Here is a 20,835-nt window from a genome sequence, read left to right as displayed (position 1 = left end):
TATACTTCACAAGCCAGAAAAAATTACGTCACATAAGATCTGGTCCGATATGAAACATACCAGCTTGAACGAACCCGCTAAATTACACATCAGTATCCATAAATCGGCCTGTTGTAAAACTCTTGTGCATTTTAAATGTTCGAGTATAATAAACGCAGTTCAAACAAAAACATTCACTACACAAATTGGCACGGATTTCAAAAGCATTCCTCGTGCGAAACACAGCTTGCTCTTTTCCCACACGATACCCTGCGAACAATGGATAAAGTGCCCGACTGAAGACCGGTAACGGAAGTCCGAGCATACGAAATAGATTCTCAGCTGTGAAGATGTCGGCTTCAAACAGGGATTTGGGGGAGAGTAGATGAGAAACAGATTTTTTGCATGTATTTATTTACTTTACTTTCTTATTCAGCTAATTCGAACCTTACAATGTGTAGCCTCTTAAAACTTAAACTAACAAACACAATTTCAGTATCTGTTCCCACGCAGGAGACGGAGAGGCACTCAAACTGTTTCTGACATTGTATTTTCTAGTTTAAGATTACAGAGGCTGCTCCTCGTAAAGTCTGAAATAGCTGAAAAATAAAATAAAAATACTTAAATAGAGGCAGTACTTCTGTTCTTTACATCTTTTTACAATCAACAACTTCATAGCTGAAACTTATTCGTATGATCGGACGTCCATTAACAGTTTGTAATAAAGCACTGCATCAAATGTTTACCGGAAATCCAGCAAAATTGAATCTGCCTGTAGAACTTGGTCCATGGTTCGCAGAATATTCTATGAAAAAAAGTAAAATGATGTCCTTCATGCTTGTTAGGTTGATAGTTCCACTATAAACCGAGATATGGCAGTTCTATCTCGGATTTCAGATTCTCGCTAATGGGAGCTTTGCCAGGATTTGTGCTAGGGAAATACTTTTCAGGAATTATTTTTACGAATCTGTGGACGATGTGAATAACTACGACTCGGAAAATGATCGTCAATATGTTTCTGAACACAAACGCTCTTCAAAAGTTGTCGCTAATCAGGCAAATGTGAATATCTGTTTAAGGAACTAAACAATGTTGTGTCTCACCCCATACGTTACGTGAATGTACGTGACAATGTGATGGAAAAAATGTTAAGTGCCATCCTTAACACTGCTTAGTGTTACACTAATGTGTAGCTAAAACTTATCTAATATCTTGTTGAATCATAGATTAGTCACTGAGATTTTTATGCTTTATGATTGCATAAATTGTTAAAGCAAACTTTAGTACCAAAATTGAAGCTATTCCGACGTTTTAAATTTGTATTTTGAAGATGATTTGTAGTAAACCTTCGTTAATTTACCCAGCACATAGTGGTAATTCAATCCCAGCTAATGTTAAATGTACTCATTTTGAAAATGAACAATCTTAAGTGCTCATTGACGAATTCCTGTGAATTTACCATTTAAAAAATATTTGAGAACAATGAACTATGTGAATAAAAAACACGTTGCATTTAATTGAAAAACGTTATTTATGAGATTATATTGACACTGTACTGTTCAATTTTTCAAGACAACCAAATTGTCCCTTGCCATTACTTACAGTCGGGGTCTTCATGTGGAAGTGGCTCGAAGACTTCTTAAGTAATACAACACTACCTATCCATGGAGTGCCCCGGGGAAGTGTGATGGGATCGCTCTTGGTGAACCATCTGACGGGCTGGTTGAGCAGCAGTCTGCGAATTTTGCTGATGATGTTGTAGTGTTCGGGAGTGTCGTCGTTGAGTGATGCAGAATGGCTTAGACGAATTACTATTCGGTGTGATCAATGGTAGCTTACTCTAACTATAGAAAACTATTAGTTAATGCAGATGAGTGTGAAAAACAATCATCTAATGGTAGAATACATTAATGGCGGTGTATTTCTTGATAAAGTCACGTTCATTAAATATCGAGGGGTACCATTCCAAAACGATATGAAGCGGAATGAACTCGTAAAGTTGATAAGCGAAAAGTTGAATGCCCCACATCGGTTTATTGGGAGAATCGCTGCAAAGTGTAGATTTACAAAGGAAAGCCTGTATAGAAGACTCGTATGGGCTATTCTTCAGTACTGCTCGAGAATCTGTGATCCTTACCGGGGCTGATTAAAGGGAGACATCAAATGGAATCAGAGCCGGCTTGTTAGATTTGTTACAGGTAGATTTGATCAACACTCGAGTATTTCGGAAATGCACGGTGACCACAAATAGGTGTGATTGTAGGGAAGACAAGTTCTGTTGGAGAAACGCTGACAAGAAAATTTAGAGAATAGGCATTAGAAGCAGATTGTAGCACGATTCTAACCACACTAAAGTACATTTCCCATCAGGACGGGGAAGACGAGACAAATTATGGCATTCCCGGAAGCGTACAGACATTCGCTTTCTCTCGCTCCATTAGCGAATTGAACAGGAAAGGGGATGACTGGTAGTGATACAAGGTACCCTCCGCCATGAACCGTGTGGTGACTTTCTGAGTATGTATGTATATGTAGATGTGGATATAGATAAAGGTGAAGTTGGCCATTTGCAACAGCGGCTGAAACGCTGACCTTTCAAAGAACACAGTGACAGAGTCACTTAAGTGGAAAAGTTTTAATTTATTATTGTAAGATGCACATAGGTCACTCCTTGGCTTTCTCAGTCTATCTCATCGCTAACCAGTTCATACAATCTTAATTCCCACTCACATTTCACCTTATTTCACAATGTATGCTGAGTAATAATCTGGTGATTGTAGAAATACGTATAGGTATTTGTGTGTGCAGTACAACCTTCAAAGATACATCCAACAGCAGGTACTTAACAGAGGATTTTTTTTTTTGTTCGTAACCACAGGCTGAATTCATAAACATTCGTTATTAACACCGGTAAATTATTCTTTGTCCAGTCACTGCACTCAAATTGTATTTCTCTATCCCATTTCTCTCCTCCTATACCATCAGCTTGGCTCAGGTTCCACTGCTCCATCATTTCTACCTCACTTTATTTGACATTTTCCAGGGAAATCATTTCATTCGAAAAATAAAAAAAAGTGCCATAGAGTCTCGTACCCTCTCTTGAGACAAGCTGACCAACAACACTTTCGTAACTGGTCCTTAGTATCCTACATGTAATAACACTAAGAACTGAGTTGACGTCTGAACTGGTCCACATATGTTTTATAGAGAAAACATCAGGACATCCTCCTGGCCCCGTAACTACGTCAGCTTGAAGTAGGCAGTTCATAAAGAAACGTGATTTTTGTGTGGACCAGCATTATCCTGTTGAAAAATGGCCCCATAACAGTTTCCCAAGTGAGTTAATACATAAGAAAGCAGGATGTCCGTAGCGTGCCTTGTTGCATATCCGAAGGCCAGAAAGTAACATCGCTGTGGCTCTCCAAAACATTGGAAGAATGAGACCTCTCCCTACCTACCCGCCATAGTCTCCGGAGGGGTCATCCAGAACAATGCAGAGCTCCAATTCATTGTAGAACAAAACGCAGCTCCATTCACCAGTAGTCCATGTTTCCCAGTCACAGTACCACTGGAAACGGAGACGTTTATGTTGTGGTGTTAACGGCAGTCTACGTTTGGGTCGGTAATTCCCTCGCCTACGTACGCGACTCTCCGACCAATGGTATAGTATCACACATAATGTCGCAGGGAATCCATTACTTTTTCTCCGATGGTAGTGGCAGATTCGAGGGGATTTCTACGTGCTCTTGTGGTGGTCAGATGTGATCGACTGGAGCCGGCCCTCGCGTTTCCATGCAGTCCAGTCGACCAGTTGGCCACAAAAAGGCCAACAATGAGACCACTTTCAAACTCTGACAGGTGCAAGTAACGCTGTGACACACGAGTATGCCACATCTCCTTATCGTTCACGTTGTTCAATCAAAATCTGACGCTGCTCACGACTCATACGTACTATACCAGGCCTGGTTAAAACGCTAAGGCGGAACAACACTTATATACTTCAGTGGCTGTTCTGCCTGTCACAGAAAATTCCAAATCTAATCGTTTACGTAATCAGTGATGCTGCGTACATGTATGAAGCTACATCGACATCGGACTATGTTTTCTGGGTGCTTCACTGTTTTTTCTCAGGAAGTGTATCTTTTTTTATACATCTAACAACAAAACATGACTTTCACCTTTGACAGTTTTTTTCTGTTTTTAAATCATTTTTTTCATATTTTAAAGACTGGTTGTGTTCTCACAGACAGCTCACTGCCCGCTAATGTGAGGTGAAGAGGATGAAATTGCAGTAAAAACACTCTTTTCCACCACTCTCAGCAGGAAGTTGCCCACCCTGCTGGAACTGTCATTTACACAGAACAACCCTGATAGCCACTGTAGGGTCATGCTAGAGCACTGCAGGCGCATGGTAAGTCTGCAAGGTATTCACTTGGTTGCGTCGTGATAAAGGACAATATCCAGCATTTTCACGTGGATGCAGTGCGTAAATGAAATAGTCATAAACTAGTCATAGATTGGTAGAGGTTCCAGAAGATGAGCACTAATACCTCACCAACTTACACACGTGACCCTCACACACAGATGTCCTGGATTGCGTATAGGTTGCGAAGTTGCAGAATGCACATGCGTGATACGGTTTTTTTACTCACCACAACATTTATTTATTTACGTATTTTATATTTTATGTTAGTCTGTAATCTGAATGTAAGTACAGGTCCTATGTTACCTATCCCATAACACACAATATTACAATATAAAATTTCAAACATGTTTCTATCTCACAGTATTATGCTCTTTAAGGAAAAACTTATATAGTGTACATAAAATGATTAAAAATAGAAATATTACATATAATTTTTAGTTTAAGAAACCTACATACTACGTTTTGATCATGTAGCGCACAGCATATGCTCATCCGGAACCAAGATACACATGCTACTGCTCGTATTGCTACATCATAATTTTGCTGTTTCTAGTTCTAGCTAACTCTACACTATATAGCACTGCAGTACACAATGCTACACTACACTGCAGTACTTGGCGTCAGAACCAAACTAGATATCATAATTTTGTCGGGACTATTAGTCCGGGGCGCGCCGAGGCACAACTCAGGGTTCACAATGGCTGTGCTGTCAAGCCACCAAAGGTATAGAGATTGGGAAATGGCTGTCAGGGTCTCAGGAAACCGTTCCTGGTCTTCCACGAGGCTCATCTCCTCACTGGACCCCGAAAGTCGTTGTAGTTGCATGTAGTTGCGCGTTTTAGTCATGGTGTAGGTACGCTGAGGTGATATAAGTCATGCGATACCTCTTAATATCGCGTTGGCCCTCCTTTTCCAGGTTTAGTGCAGCAACTGGATATGAAATGGACTCAGCAAGGTGTTAAAAGTGCCTTGCAGAAATATTGAGACATGCTGCCTCTGATTGCGATAGTATTGCCAGTGTAGGATTTTGTGAACGAACATCCCATAACTGTCCGACGGGATTCATGTCGGGTGATTTGGGTGGGCAGAGCATTCGTTCGAATTGTCCAGGGCACCAACACAGATATTGAAGCGCGGATGATCCATAGTGTCAACCAAGTCAAATTCAAAGAACAGAGTGGAACAACCGGCAAGAGGTGCACAAGTCACACACAATCCTAAAAACAGATTGCACCTTATATGTAAATAGTTAACAGCATCTCCATGTCTAATAAGAGCTTAAAGCTGGGTACCTCTTCAAGGGACCTACTCCTTCCGTTAAGAGGCAGCGCACAGTCTGGATGGAAGGATCTTAATTTTGGTCCCTCTCTTTTGAGCCCAACCCGACGGATACCTATGGTAGATCGGAGAAAACCATCGTTCAGGCTGTGTTGCTGGCGGGGCCGGAAGGGGCTAACTACCACACCACGTATCATTGTCTCATTGGCTCAGCGTGAACTGTTTGTACAACCAACCTACACAGCCTATACCTTAACCTCCACTACACTAATAACTTCTGATCTGAAGCTTAAAGTTAGGCACCTCTTCAAGGGACCTACGCCCCCTGGTAAGAGGCGGCGCACGTCCTGGATGGAAGGATCTTAATTGTGGTTCCTCTCTTTTGAGCCCAACCCGACGGATACCTATGGTAGATCAGGGAAAACCACCGTTCAGGTCGTGTTGTCGGCGGGGCCGGGAGGTGCTTATGCCTGATGTACTCTACTAGGAGCCTTGTAGGCTCAACATAAACCATTAGCGTCATTACCTTATTACTTTTACCACAAGTACCCTTTCATTAGCAACTTTGAGCCAAGCACAAAATCAGTTACCTCTCTATTGTGTATCGTAAATAGTTTAGCAGGCTGGACATGGAGGTCTTAGTCTTGGTTTCTAGCTTTAACGTACTCTAATCTCTTCTAGTTAAGTTAGTTTTTAGGATGGTAGATGTTAAAGGCATGGTGAGCGACGGCCAGCGTCTTGAGGGTCATTCCAAGACCTGGTCCGCCGCCCACAACCAGGTGACGGGCAATATTATACCTATCCCTTCTCTTTTCAGTTCTCTCCCTTCCTTCTTTCTAAATATTTAATTTCGTTTTGTTTATTAATATCTTACTTGAGTTTGTATTAGTTGCAAGTTTTTCTAATGCTGCACAAAAAAAAGATATCAAATGGATCTAAACAAATAGAGTCCGCCTTCACGTGGCGGGACACGGGCAACGGTGTGAGTGGGGACGGGAGCCGGGGTGCTGTTACTTTCAGTCACTCCGGACCCCGGACCCAGTCACAGCGGCTAAGTGGCAACATCCGAGCCACCATAAGAAATTAAACGGTGGGTCATAAAATATAAGCAGCTAGTGAAAAAAAAAGTGTCCAGAATGTTCTCCAAACCATTTGCGAACAATTACGGCCCGGTGAGATGGCGCATGTCCTGCATAAGAATCCCATCGTTGTTTGGGAACATGAAGTACATGAATGGCTGCAAATGGTCTCGAAGTAACCGATGATAACAATTTACAGTCGATGATCGGTTTAGTTAGACCAGAGAACACAGTCCATTCCATTTAAATATCCCCCACACCGTTAAGGAGTCACCACCATCTTCCGCCGTGCCTTGTTGAACATTTAGGTCCGTGGCAACGTGGGCTCTGCACCATACTCGAATCTTATCATTAGCTCTTACCTACTGAAATCGGGACTCATCTGACTAGGTCACGGTCTCCCAGTCGTCTGGGGTTCAACCGATGTGGTCACGAGCCCAGGACAGGCCCTGCAGGCGATGTACTACTAGCGAAGGCACTCGATTCGATTGTCTGCTACCGTAGCCTACTAACGCCAAATTTCGCAGCACTTTCGTAACGGATACGTATGTCGTGCGTGCCTCATTGATTTGGTTGGTTATTTCACTCGGTGTTGTTTGCCTGTTCGCGCTGGTAACTCTATGCAAACGCCGCTGTTCTCGGCGTTAACTGAAGGCCGTTGGGCACTGTTATCCGTGGTGAGACGAAATGCCTGAAATTTTGTATCCTCGACACACTCTTGACAGCATGGAGTCCCGAATATTGAATTACGTAACGATTTCGGAAATGGAATGTCCGATGCGTGTAGCTCGAACTACTATTCCGCGTTGAAATTCTGTTAATTCCCGTCGTGCTGCCATAAAGTCGGAAACCATTCACATGAATCACCTGAGTACATTTGACAGCTCCGCCAATGCATTGCTCTTTTATACGTAGTGAAGTAATACTATACATCTGCAAATGAGCATATCGCTATCTTATGACTTTTGTCACATCACTATATGCCCTCTTCTTGGTTGTCTCTCGGCTTTAGACTTACGGTTGGTAAGGTGAGTCTTTGGCTGTCAGTAAATTCAGCTAGTGCCACAGTTACTCGTTCCTTACTATGATACGGACTGGTCTATTGTCAAACACTTTTTGTCCACGTCTGCATTAACTTGACAAATGGCCAATCCCAGACGATTTGGTGCCTGGTGCCGATTGTTCCATATTCACAAGTGTCTATGATGCGTTGGGGCATTTTGAGTAAGTAAGCAGGATTAAGACCAAGTCCCGACAAGAAGTGCATTGCACTCTTGTTACGAGAGAAGTGCGACATTCGTGATTTTTCCTTAATGATGGGAAACAACTGGTATGTTCGCCTGCCCGTTTGATGTGAATCTTCCGTCCCGTATCTCCTGCGCACTGACATATTCGCTCTTTTTGAACCTATATTGAGCACGTCACTTTCTTACAACTAGGCCCATCAGGAGCGCCTCAGTCGGTGTCGTTCTATATGAGCCTGTCTTCTGCAGATCTGTCTGGATCGCCGAATAACCTGTGCTCTCTTCATCTTTCTCCTCTATAAACCGCAGCGTAGAATAGCGAGTAAGATAGTGTTACGTACTTTGGTATTGCGGTTAGACGCAGGGGAAAACTTCTTTGGCCAACTGAGCTTTTTCTTCAGGGTTTTAATCTCTGACAATCTCCGTGCGTGCATGAAAGTGTTGACTAGCATCGATATTTATTCCATGACGCTTACTGTATTGCAGTTACAAAGGCGACTACGTGGGTGGTCAAAGTAATGGTTTATTTGAAATGCCAGGCGAAAATTACTTTGGTCGCAATGACGCTGATACTGTATATATATACAGGGTGAGTCACCTAACATTACCGCTGGATATATTTCGTAAACCACATCAAATACTGACGAATCGATTCCACAGACCGAACGTGAGGAGAGAGGCTAGTGTAATTGGTTAATACAAACCATAAAAAAATGCACGGAAGTATGTTTTTTAACACAAACCTAAGTTTTTTAAATGGAACCCCGTTAGTTTTGTTAGCACATCTGAACATAAAAACAAATACGTAATCAGTGCCGTTTGTTGCATTGTAAAATGTTAATTACATCCGGAGATATTGTAACCTAAAGTTGACGCTTGAGTACCATTCCTCCGCTGTTCGATCGTGTGTATCGGAGAGCACCGAATTACGTAGGGATGTATGTTGCAGCTGTTTCGGCCCCTGCAATGAAGTGAGGACCAATGAGGTGGTCGCCAATGATTCCGCAGCATACATTTACAGTCCACGGTCGCTGTCGCTCTACCTGTCTGAGCCAGTGAGGATTGTCCACGAACCAGTAATGCATGTTCCGTAGATTCACAGCCCCGTGGTTTGTGAAACCCGCTTCATCGGTAAACAGGTAGAACTGCAACGCATTCTCTGTTAATGCCCATTAACAGAATTGCACTCGACGATTAAAGTCATCACCACGTAATTGCTGATGTAGCGACATATGAAACGGGTGAAAGCGGTGACCTTTGGATATATATATATATATATATATATATATATATATATATATATATATATATATATATATATATATATATATAACTTACGAATCTGACCCAGAAGAAACTAATTAAGTATTTCTGTGTATAAAATCTACTGTTTGTTTCAGTATACCGTAAAAATTTATGGGAAAATAATGTATCATTTGCATGTTGACGTAAAAATAAATTTTATAGTTTGGTTATTGCATTTAAACAACGTCATCCTTATTTTTTTCTGGATTTCCCAATTATCCGAAGTTTAGTTAATCCGTCCCACCCAGACCGGGTAACCAATGTTCCACCGTAGCTGAGACAGACTACTGACAGTGTGGCCACTAAAAACTGCATTAACGGGCTAAAATCCTCCTTCAACCTTCCTCCATATAAAAATGATGATGGCTGACAAACGGAGCACCATCGACGGTAGTGAATCATTTTGAGGCAGACGAATTCGCCCAGAAATGCTTTCAACCGAATGGAGGGTCATGAAACATAACCTGTGAGATTTAACGCCTCTTCTGCCGTTGGTGGAGAAGCTTGCGTGCCTCAGTGATACAGATAGCCGTACCGTAGGTGCAACCACAACGGAGGGGTACCTGTTGAGAGGCCAGACAAACGTGTGGTTCCTGAAGAGGGGCAGCAGCCTTTTCTGTAGTTGCAGGGGCATCAGTCTGGATGATTGACTGATCTGGCCTTGTAACACTAACCAAAACGGCCTTGCTGTGCTAGTACTGAGAACGGCTGAAAGCAAGGGGAAACTAAAGCCGTAATTCTTCCCGAGGAAATGCAGCTGTATGTGAAAATTACCAAACTATCAGTTTGGTAAGTCACGGCTGCAAAATACTTACGCGAATTCCTTACAGACGAATGGAAAAACTGGTAGAATCTGACCTCGGGGGAAGATCAGTTTGGCTTCCGTAGAAATATTGGAACACGTGAGACAATACTGACCCTACGACTTATCTTAGAAGCTAGACTAAGAAAAGGCAAACTTACGTTTCTAGCATTTGTAGACTTAGAGAAAGCTTTCGACAATGTTGACTGGAATACTCTATTTCAAATTCGCAAGGTTGCAGGAGTAAAATTCAGGGAGCGAAAGGCTATTTACAACTTGTACAGAAACCAGATGGCAGTTGTAAGACTCGAGGGACATGAAAGGGAAGCAGCAGTTGGGAAGGGAGTGAGACAGTGAGATGCTTTCGATCACGTAGTGTAACCTTTCAACGGCTATATTCTATGAGACCGCAGGAGATAAGAAGCGTTAATACAGCAAGGGACGGAATTAACAATAAAAATGAGTTCCTAACGAAGAAAGTAACTAGTCGAAGGAATGACGTGAGACTTCGCAGATAGCTATAGTTGAATAGATGGTGCAATGAAAAATCGCTGAGGGGGGGGAGGGACAGGGAGTAGGTTTCAATGTAACTAACACTCCATTTGGCTTTAGAAGTTTTAAGTTCTGATATGATGGTGTCAGGAGCCAGGACACCTTTATAAATAATTATTTGTTTCGTATGTGTGACTATGTCCAGCACTGCCAGTCTCTCAGCAAATAAATAAATGGCTTCCATAAAGTTACGAGGTTCTGGAGTTAAAGTTTCCTATGTGTCGGTAATCAGTTGACGCACCGCTGCTGGAATGGTTCTCTTCTTGGTATTGAGGTTCCAGTGGCCACATAAAGTGGGACGCAATGACTGTTGTGTCTCTAGGGCCGCTGTTATTTCTCGTCGAAACGCTGGCTGTGTGTTTGCAGAAAATTCTGAAACTCGTTATTTGATGTTCGTTGCGTTACGCTGTAGTGCTGTCACATCAGCTGTCAGATTTGCATCATCTGCCTCAGACAACACGGAGCCAGCTGTCAAGAGCAGCGGAACTCTTTGCTCGCTGCAGCCGGCGGCAGATAAGTTGGCTCGATATTGGATTGACCGTACACATTAGGGCTGTAGCACATCGAGTTTTCATCACTGGGTAATAGGTATTCTACGGGAGTCGAAGTACCATTTCCTTACTGCCTCAAACGTCTAATTACTCACATATTTTCTTCCCCATATGTAGATTGTGCCCAGAGTGGACGTAGTTGGTAGCTTTCGTATTCTTTCAATTCGTAGATATTTACATGTAGGGTGCTATTCAGACATGTCCGAAATACCAGACACCAGTCGTCTGATTCAGCTGCCGTGTGTATCAATGGAAGACAGATTTTCAGAACTCAGCTGCATATGGGCATTAAATTAAACGCGACACTGACATGTCATAATTTTGTGCTGGGACTCGAACTCAGACAGTCCGCTTCTCTAGAACGGTGTCCTTAGTTAACTCAGCCATCCGTGCACGCACCTCGTCCAGCCTAAATTCCTACCTGCCGCATAATACAGATGAAGTGTCCTCCATCCAGTATACCCTATTTGACAGCAAAATTATATGTAGGATGATTAATCCGCTCCGATAGCTGCGTTTTATGAAACCTGTAATGCCTTCAAATAGATACCCCGAGCAAGATTTGGATATTCTCTCATTCGCTATGAGCAAAATGTTATTCCTACAGAAAAAATAAACGGGATCTTTTTGTAGAAATTTAATTTTTTTGTTGGACTAATAGTTACCGCTTAGCGAGCGTTAGAATACGAAAATCTTTAACCTGTTATTTAAAGGTTTTGTGGGCTGCACAAAATCTAGCGGTAGGGGCATATATATGTCTTTCTGTGCGTGTGTCACTATGTCCAGCGCTACCAGCAAGTAAATGAATGACTTCAAAATCTAATGAGCCAGAATCTCATGACTACAAGATTTCGAAGGTATATTTCCCCACGTGTCGGGGAGAAGAAGACGAGTTAGCACTGGAATGGTTCTCCTCGAAGCAAATGCATTCGAAGGGCCGCTAAATGGCGAAAGACGTCCTCCAATACAATGGCTCTTGCGTACTTAGGATCACAGACATTTCGTAAACAAAGGCTCATTAGTGCGAAACTCATTATTTGACATCTGCCATGTTACGCTACAGCGTTGTCACACCGGCTGTCAGATTTGCGTCAGCTGGCTCGGACAACTGGGAGCGGGCTGTCAACAACGACAGAATACTTTGCTCGCTGCAGCTACCAACAGAGCGGTACGGCCTCTGATAGCGGATATCCTCTGTACACTATGGCTTTTGCTTATCATGTATACTCGCTATTTTTTATTGTTTTTTATTTATTTGGCCGCCATGTTGTAATTGTTTCTGAGTAACGAATATTACAGAAGACTCGAAGTAATTACTGCCTGAAACGTTTCAGTACTTGCACATTTTCTACCCCGTAGGCATTTCGTACACGACTCCGGCGTAATAGGCAGTTTTCATGTTTCTCAAACTCTTTCTTCTCAGCGGTCTCGGTGTAACGGAAGCGTTTCATTTCTAGTCCGTCTTCTTAACTGCGCGATCGTGTTGACTCTGCAGTTTTCATATTATTCCAGTTTCTCATTCCGAGTTGAGTAAACAGTTATTAACACGAAGTATCTAATATATTGTGTCCCTCGCCACAGCTTCTTTCTCCTCGGGAAATTTATTTCCGACTCGGGAAGATTCTGTAGTAGGGAAACATACTTTTTTCATACACTACGGCTACTGCTGTACGGCAGATAGCTGGTTTTTCGATAGTCCACACCGATCGAAAAGGATGTTTCGCATAGTACGGTCGGTGCGCCAGATAGGATTTGTCCCTCATCCACTCAGTAACGGTAGGGGTATTAACTAGAGCTGTAAATATACCATATGCTACCGTAGATTATCACATGTAAGCGTAGACTGGTAGTTTTCGTAGTAGCCTTGGTCAGTTAACATCGTACCTGCATTACCTGTACGTTAAGTGTGTTGCATTTCTAGTAGGCATGATCCCTCCAAAAACTGAGTGAGGATGTGCCTAATACAGCATAACCGACGGAACATATTTGTTCAGTGTAATTACCTTCGGTTGGTTGGTTGGTTGTTTCCGGGAAGCAGACCAGACAGCGAGGTCACCGGTCTCATCGGATTAGGGAAGGACGGGAAGGGATGTCGGCCGTGCCCTTTGAAAGGAACCATCCCGGCATTTGCCTGGAGCGATTTAGGGAAATCACGGAAAACCTAAATCAGGATGGCCGGACGCGGGATTGAACCGTCGTCCTCCCGAATGCGAGTCCAGTGTCTAACCACTGCGCCACCTCGCTCGGTAATTACCTTCGGTTTGTTACTTAAAAATAAACAGTATTTCTGGAAAAACTGAAATTGTCAATGGTTAATTCAACGTCTTATTTGAGAATCGTTGATTTGTAACGTGAAACACAGGGATGTTGCAGTGGAAATTAAAAAAAAAGAATAAATGTTTTATCATATAGCAATAGAAAACACTTTTTCCTCAAAGGTAAGGTACAATACAATGGCACGGAACAAAAATATATCAAAAACGTCTTCAGTACTTCGTCGAGCTCTTATAAAAATGTTTCTGTTATTTATAAACAACTTTCGCATTTATGAATAACAACAGGAAACACGGATAACGTTGCAAAATAACTATACTTATATAGATTTTTATGTTATGGATGTAAACTGTACTTCGGTCACATAAAATCGCCGAAGTTACGCGATCCAGTAACATTTATCCCTTATAAAAATGCAATTTGTGTCCTGTAAGGATATAAGACACAAGATGGACCAACAGTGAATGATGTGCATTTATAGCTGTGTGCAAAACGGACAACGAAACAAACAAGGAGAAGCTGTCCGGTCCCAGTTTCTCTCTTACACACTCATTTATGTTTATTTCCCTACCATTACTACCAGTACTACCGGTAATTCTGTTATTTACTACATGATTTAAGTGCTGTACCAAAACTACCAAACTGCAATTTTGGTAAAGCGCAACTACAGTACTTGTTAATTTAGTTGGTGGCCAAACGACCTACCTGTCGCCACCCCGTTAACGCCCTTCTCCTTAACCCTGTGCTGAATGGGTTCACCGCGTCTGCCTTTGTGTGGTGTGACTGGTGTGAAAGTGTGCAAAACTTTTGCAAATATTTAAAAATCGCGTAACTGAGGCGGGACTTGGCTATTAGCCCAGTATTCACTTAGTTTGATGTGGGAAACCGTATGAAAACCACACCCAGGCTTGGCTCCACGCCAACCCCCGTCACCAATCCGCTGGGCAGATTTGAACCGAGGCTGGAGCACATCCCAGTCTGGGAAGAGGCTATTTAACATGCACGGATACCTGGACGTAATCAAGCATGCGTGTTTCGAACAGCCACAGCAAACAACCTACAGGGCAGTGGAGATAGTTTAACGTACAACAGCTAAGTTACAGTGAACTGTACGAAGAGATTCAATATTCAGGGTGTAACGGTTATAAGCGTGTTGGTTGTTTCTTCTCTGCTTCGAACAGTCTCTCCATAAACGCGTCACAATCTTTAAGACTCAATGTTCTCTGCATGGTCGTAATGGCACCACTAAGTGGAATATGCCTACTAGTATAGGCTAACCGGTTTGCAATCACTTCTGCGCATTTCAGCACCTTAACTGCTGCCCAGATGAAAATAAGCATCATTGGACTGCCGTTGCCACGCACAGTTGGAGATACATACTAACCAAAAAACGTACTACTTGTAATAACTATAATATTGTTAGTCTGCAAATGATGTATACAATGATTTAATGTCGTTCAGTATACTGTCCTCAGCCACCAATAGAAACATGTGCACTTATGCCTGTTACACCCTGGACTGCTTCTTGCTACACGTACCTCACGAAAAGACTATCGAGTTAAAATGAGAGAGATATGAGCTCAGATGGAAGCTTACCAGCAATCGTTCCTTGCCCGAATCATACACAATTGGAACAGGAAAAGAGGGTGTGAGTTCGGTACATAAAGCACCATCCGCCAAATACCGTAAGGCGACTTGCGGAGAACATATGTAGATGTAGATGTGGATTTGCGCAGGACACAGCTACAGCCGTACGGTGACGTTGGTACTGCAGAGAGAAGCCACTGTATGAGAGAACTGCGGTGTTTGCCTTTAGCAGCCTGTATGTAGTCTTCAAGTTTGGAATCACTTTGACGTCACCAGGAGTCCACCTGCAGCAACTACAGCTGTGGTGACAGTAAATCAGTATGCAGAAGAGAAAACCTTGTTCAGGCGTAGGATCATATCGAAACTGCGCCTTAGCGTGTACAGTTATGACCCGAAACTTTACATTCTGACAAAAAAGTATAACTGTGTAATGGCTACATCAGCAATTTGACGTTCAGTAACGGAAGTAACGAGTAACAAATATGGAAATTGAAGCAGGAAGGGGAGAAAGGGAAGGAAAACGAAGGAGCTATTGATGTCAGCTGCATTGGACTTTAAGCAGAATGAGGGGCGACGAGTAAAAATTTGTGCATGATTTGATTTTGAACTCAGGTTCTCCTGCTTACTTCGCAGTTGCGTTAACAGCTGCTCCATCCGGACACAGTTTTCATCGCAGCTGCCCGGACTATTTCTGTATGCTTCCCGGCGGACTCACATTCCCACCCAGCGCCACCTATCCGCCGTCCCCGTCCATATCCTCCACGATCGCTACTTTTCAGATCCCCACAGGACGTCAGACAGAATTGTGCATCCTCACTGAGGAAGGTGGATTCGTTGCCCATCGTGGCGAATCAGTTATATGAATACGTGGTGTCCCTTCTTCTGTTCTCACATTTCTGTGAGAACAGAACCACACACTCATATAATGAGTAACAAATACTTTGTAATGGCTATGTTCCTCGACAGATTTTGTAACGGCTATGTTTCATGGGAATTCCACATACACACTGTACAAAATTTTACTTGTTCCTTCACAGTGCTAACGGGAAACGGACTCCTACAAAGTCGCAAATTGAGTGGTACATATTCGTGACACATTGGCTGCACTGGACGTTGACATTGAGAGGAAGGCGCTTCGTGGCTCCTAAAACCCGATTTTAATCGCATTGCGAACATCCAATTGCAGGTGTAGGCCAGATTAACTGAGGCATGCTGTGGTGATGCGTGAGAAGCCCACTCACCGTCGGCAGAGGAGACGAAGGTGAGGTGGCCCGGGTAGAGCGCTGTCATGCGGCGCACCAGGTCCACCTGCTCCAGCGCCAGCTGCACCGCGTCCAGGTGCTGCGCGCCGCACGGCACGTACGCCGACCAGAACTGCAACAGCGGCCGCCACCAAGCAAGCGTCAGCCGTCCAGTGGCGGTACAGGAGCGCTTTCCTGCGACTTACTGCCTCTGCGTCGGGTTTCATAATACTATGTGAAATTGAAATTGTTAAGTTTGCACCAGTGTGCCGAATACACGTACACTACTGTCCATTAAAATTTCTACACCACGAAGATGACGTGCTACAGACGCGAAATTTAACCGACAGGATGAAGATGCTCTGATACGCAAATGATTAGCTTTTCAGAGCATTCACACAAGTTTGGCACCAGTGGCGACACCTACAACGGGCTGATATGAGGAAAGTTTCCAACCGATTTCTCATATACAAACAGCAGTCGACCGGCGTTGCCTGGTGAAACGTTGTTGTGATGCCTCGTGTAAGGAGGAAAAAATGCGTACCATCACGTTTCCGACTTTGATGAAGGTCGGATTGTAGCCTATCGCGATTCCGGTTTATCATATCGTGACATTGCTGTTCGCGTTGGTCGAGATCAAATGACTGTTAGCAGAATATTGAATCGGTGGTTTTAGGAGGGTAATACGGAACGCCGTGCTGGATCCCAACGGCCTTGTATCGCTAGCAGTCGAGATCCCTGAATGAACAGATGGGGACGTTTACAAGACAACATTCATCTGCACGAACAGTTCGACGACGTTTGCAGCAGCATGGACTATTAGCTCGGAGACCATGGCTGCGCCTACCCTTGACGCTGCATCACAGACAGGAGCTCCTGCGATGGTGTACTCAACGACGAACCTGGGTGCACGTGTGACAAAACGTAATTTTTTCGGATGAATCCATGTTCTGTTTACAGCATCATGATGGTCGTATCCGTGTTTGGCGACATCGCGGTGAACGCACATTGAAAGGGTGTATTCGTCAACGCCATACTGGGGTATCACCCGGCGTGATGGTATGGGGTGCCATTGGTTACACGTCTCGGTCACCTCTTGGTCGCATTGACTGCACTTTGAACAGTGGACGCTACATTTCAGATGTATTACGACCCGTGGCGCTACCCTTCATTCGATCCCTGCGAAATCCTATATTTCAGCAGGATAATGCACGACCGCATGTTGCAGGCCCGGTACAGGCCTTTCTGGATACAGAAAATGTTCGACTGCTGCCCTGGCCAGCACATTCTCCAGATCTATCACCAACTGATAACGTCTGGTCAATGGTGGCCGAGCAACTAGCTCGTCACAATACGCCAATCACTACTCTTGATGAACTGTGGTATAGTGTTGAAGCTGCATGGGCCGCTGTACCTGTACACGCCATCCAAGCTCTGTGTGACTCAATGCCCAGGCGTATCAAGGCCGTTATTACTGCCAGAGGTGGTTGTTCTGGGTACTGATTTCTCAGGATCTATGCTCCCAAATTGCATGAAAATGTAATCACATGTCAGTTCTAGTATAATATATTTGTCCAATGAATACCCGTTCATCATCTGCATTTCTTCTTGGTGTAGCAATTTTAATGGCCAGTAGTGTAAAATGATACAGTTTACAATGGAAAAAAGTGCAACGATATTAAGACTACATAGTAACTTATACTAGACGACAAAGGTACGTTGCAGGAACTGAAAGCATGTACAGGGTGTAACGGGTACATGTGCGATGTTTCTGCTGGTGGCTCAGGGTGGCGTACTGAACAATATTGCATCAGTAGTTTCGTCATCTGCACGCTAATGATTATATCTACTATGGGTCGTTTGTGCTTAGGATGGGTAGTAACTCCAAGTACATTAGCAAATCATTAATGTTTATTTTTTCCTGGCCAGCAGTCAGATGTTGAAGAGTGAATGTGTGGACGCAAAATAGATACTCTACGGTGACAGGGGTAGTCTATACTCAGCGGGGCAGTTACGACTGTTCAGAAAACTTCAGGTAGCAAAATATCTGAAGTGTTTGCAGGTAGACCGTTCGATCCAAAGAAAAAACAGTCAGTGCGTTGATGTGTGTACATGTCAAGTTACCAAACATAAAAATAACCGCACTTATACCCATTACATCCCATATATGCTGGGCAGCACAATTAAAAGGCCACTTTTCGAAACACCGCAATTATATCCCATTGCAACCAACAAGTTTGAAATTTGGCTCAAAGGTACCTACAGTCACCCTCTGTAATGGTGCAAAAGCCTGGCACCGTGCGATGTCACACTCGGGCTCACGACGCTTCATACAGGAAGGTGTCTACACGTGTGAAAAATAGGACAGGGCTCAGAGCTCCATGTGAAGTGTAAGGTGGGTTAATTACGTCACATTGGCTTCACAGTTTACCACAATTGCGCCCAACGACACCTCCAACGTGTCACACCATTGAAAGGGCGTTGCAACCCCTCTTACCCAGATTTCACCCCACCTTTTGACGCCTCCGCAATGGAGGTTAGGGTCGCGACGCCCAGCGTTGAACTCACACGGTTTTCTCATGTCTGGCTGAGAAACATTTCAGACGCGCAGACGCTCAGGATCGACGCAAAAACGCATCAGCGGTTGGCATAAATGGCGTCAATGTAGCCACTCCATCATCTGAGGCTCTGATTTCCACAAATCTTGAAAATGACATTTCGCACTGCGATGAGCAACAGAGCGACTTTCTTGACAATATTTGACACTGCTGACACCCCATGGACGATTCAAAACTTCTCTAGAGACGTCGTGGGCCAGCAACCACACTGTAAATGATCACTCCCATATGAAGAACAGTGTTGTGGTGTACAGCGTGGAACAACTAGGGACCATCTAAAACGTTTCGACGAAATTCTAATGCAATTGGAAACAGCAAAGGGCGCACATGCCTTTTCAGCGCTTCTGCCATGTGATCAACAACAAGTGCGACATTAACGCACGCGTGAATAAAACGGAAAGTGTCCATCCAAAACCCCCAGTTCGCCAAAACTGTGCCACACGTCGACGTTTGTTGAGCACATTAAAAATATACCTGCTCAGAGAAAACTTGTGACAGAGTCTTGCTAGTAAGAATGCCCGACCGGAGAAGTGTACAGGGATTGCCTACCTGCAGGTGTCCAGGACTTGCGTCACGAATTTTCTGTGAATGTATCACCCACATCCTTCTGTTTGAAGCATCGTAGAGCCCAGGAGTTACGTCGCAGACCACCAAGCTTTTCCACTGTTACAGATGAAGGTCATAATGACCTTTGAGAGCAATTTCAAGCTTATATGTAATAATGGGAAATAATTACAGGGTTTCGCAAAAATGATACTTTAATTTTGTTGCACAGAGTATCTCTCTTACAATTCTCAGGCCTTGTGATGAGACTTTCCCGTTCAGTTTATTTTCTTTTCTTTCTTTTCATTCGATTAACGTGACATCTTACCTAAAACATCTGAACTTCTATATATGCACCTGTTATACATACATACACACTGTTCGCGAAGTTGAAAAACGAGCTAGGTAAAATAATGTAACTTACGAACTACAGTGTGGAAATCAATGAAATTGCGGGAAAATGTCGCTAGAGCTCTCTCAGACATATACAGAAATTTGGAAGTCACATGGCGTGAGGTTAGCATCACCATAGTGCCATGTTGAATTGGCCCCACTACACGAGGTAACTGAAGGAACAGGAAAAGCCAGTATACTTCAATCAGCGAGCAGTTAATATGTATTTTGGTGGTGTTTTTTTTTATTAAAACATGGCTCGGCGGCAATGTCTATATGACCTCATAACGGGAAGGCCCGACGGGAAACTGGAATAAGGGCGAAGTGTGACCAGTGTCTATCAAGCTCATTGTATAGTTGGCAGGGAGGGAGGAAGGGGGTTTTTCCGCTTCTCTGAATAATCACGTTTCTCTTTGCGACAAGTCAATGGTTGTGACTGAATACTGCGTCATCTAGGTGAACGGTAGCACCAAGTCGATGGTGGTGATCACAGACTCTGTAATCCAGGTGAATGGCTTTCCAAAGCATGGAATGTGTCAAGGACAGAGGCGAGTGGGAGCAGTACAATGCTGTAGGGACTATAACGTGGGCTTCCAATGGACCTGTGGTAGTAATTGAAGGCACTGTGACAGTTGTGGACTACGTGAACGCTACAGCAGACCATTTTCACACCTTCGTTTTTGATGTGTTGCCCAACGGTGTCGGCGTTTACCAGCAGGATAACAGTGTGTGAGGTATGGCCAGTATCATGCTACGATGTTTTAAGAGCATGAAAGTAAACTTATATTGATGTCTTGGCCACAGAATTCGACCGATGATTTACGGAAATTGTGCTGCCTGTGGGTAATCCGATCTACTATCTCTAGATTCTTTCCAAGGGCTTGCTGAATCCACGCCACACAAGTAAACTGATGTATAGCGTTTAAAAGGTGGACCAACGCTGTATCAGGCAGTCGGTCATAG

The 20,835-nt window shown here is 43.6% G+C and overlaps 1 protein-coding gene across 1 annotated transcript in view; it reads right to left on the bottom strand.

Annotated features, from left to right (window-relative positions):
• The window catches only part of LOC126176286 (dipeptidase 1-like), a 148,739-nt gene that overhangs the window by 30,972 nt on the left and 96,932 nt on the right, over positions 1–20,835 (bottom strand). Inside the window, exon 3 of the mRNA XM_049923436.1 lies at positions 16,319–16,451. Coding sequence (XP_049779393.1) covers positions 16,319–16,451 — 133 coding nt within the window. The remainder of the gene's footprint in view (positions 1–16,318; positions 16,452–20,835) is intronic.

This window comes from Schistocerca cancellata, chromosome 3 (genome assembly GCF_023864275.1).
Source record: "Schistocerca cancellata isolate TAMUIC-IGC-003103 chromosome 3, iqSchCanc2.1, whole genome shotgun sequence".
Lineage (NCBI taxonomy): Eukaryota > Metazoa > Arthropoda > Insecta > Orthoptera > Acrididae > Schistocerca > Schistocerca cancellata.
Note: the sequence above shows the minus strand (reverse complement) of the source record. Positions and strands in the feature narration are given on the sequence as shown.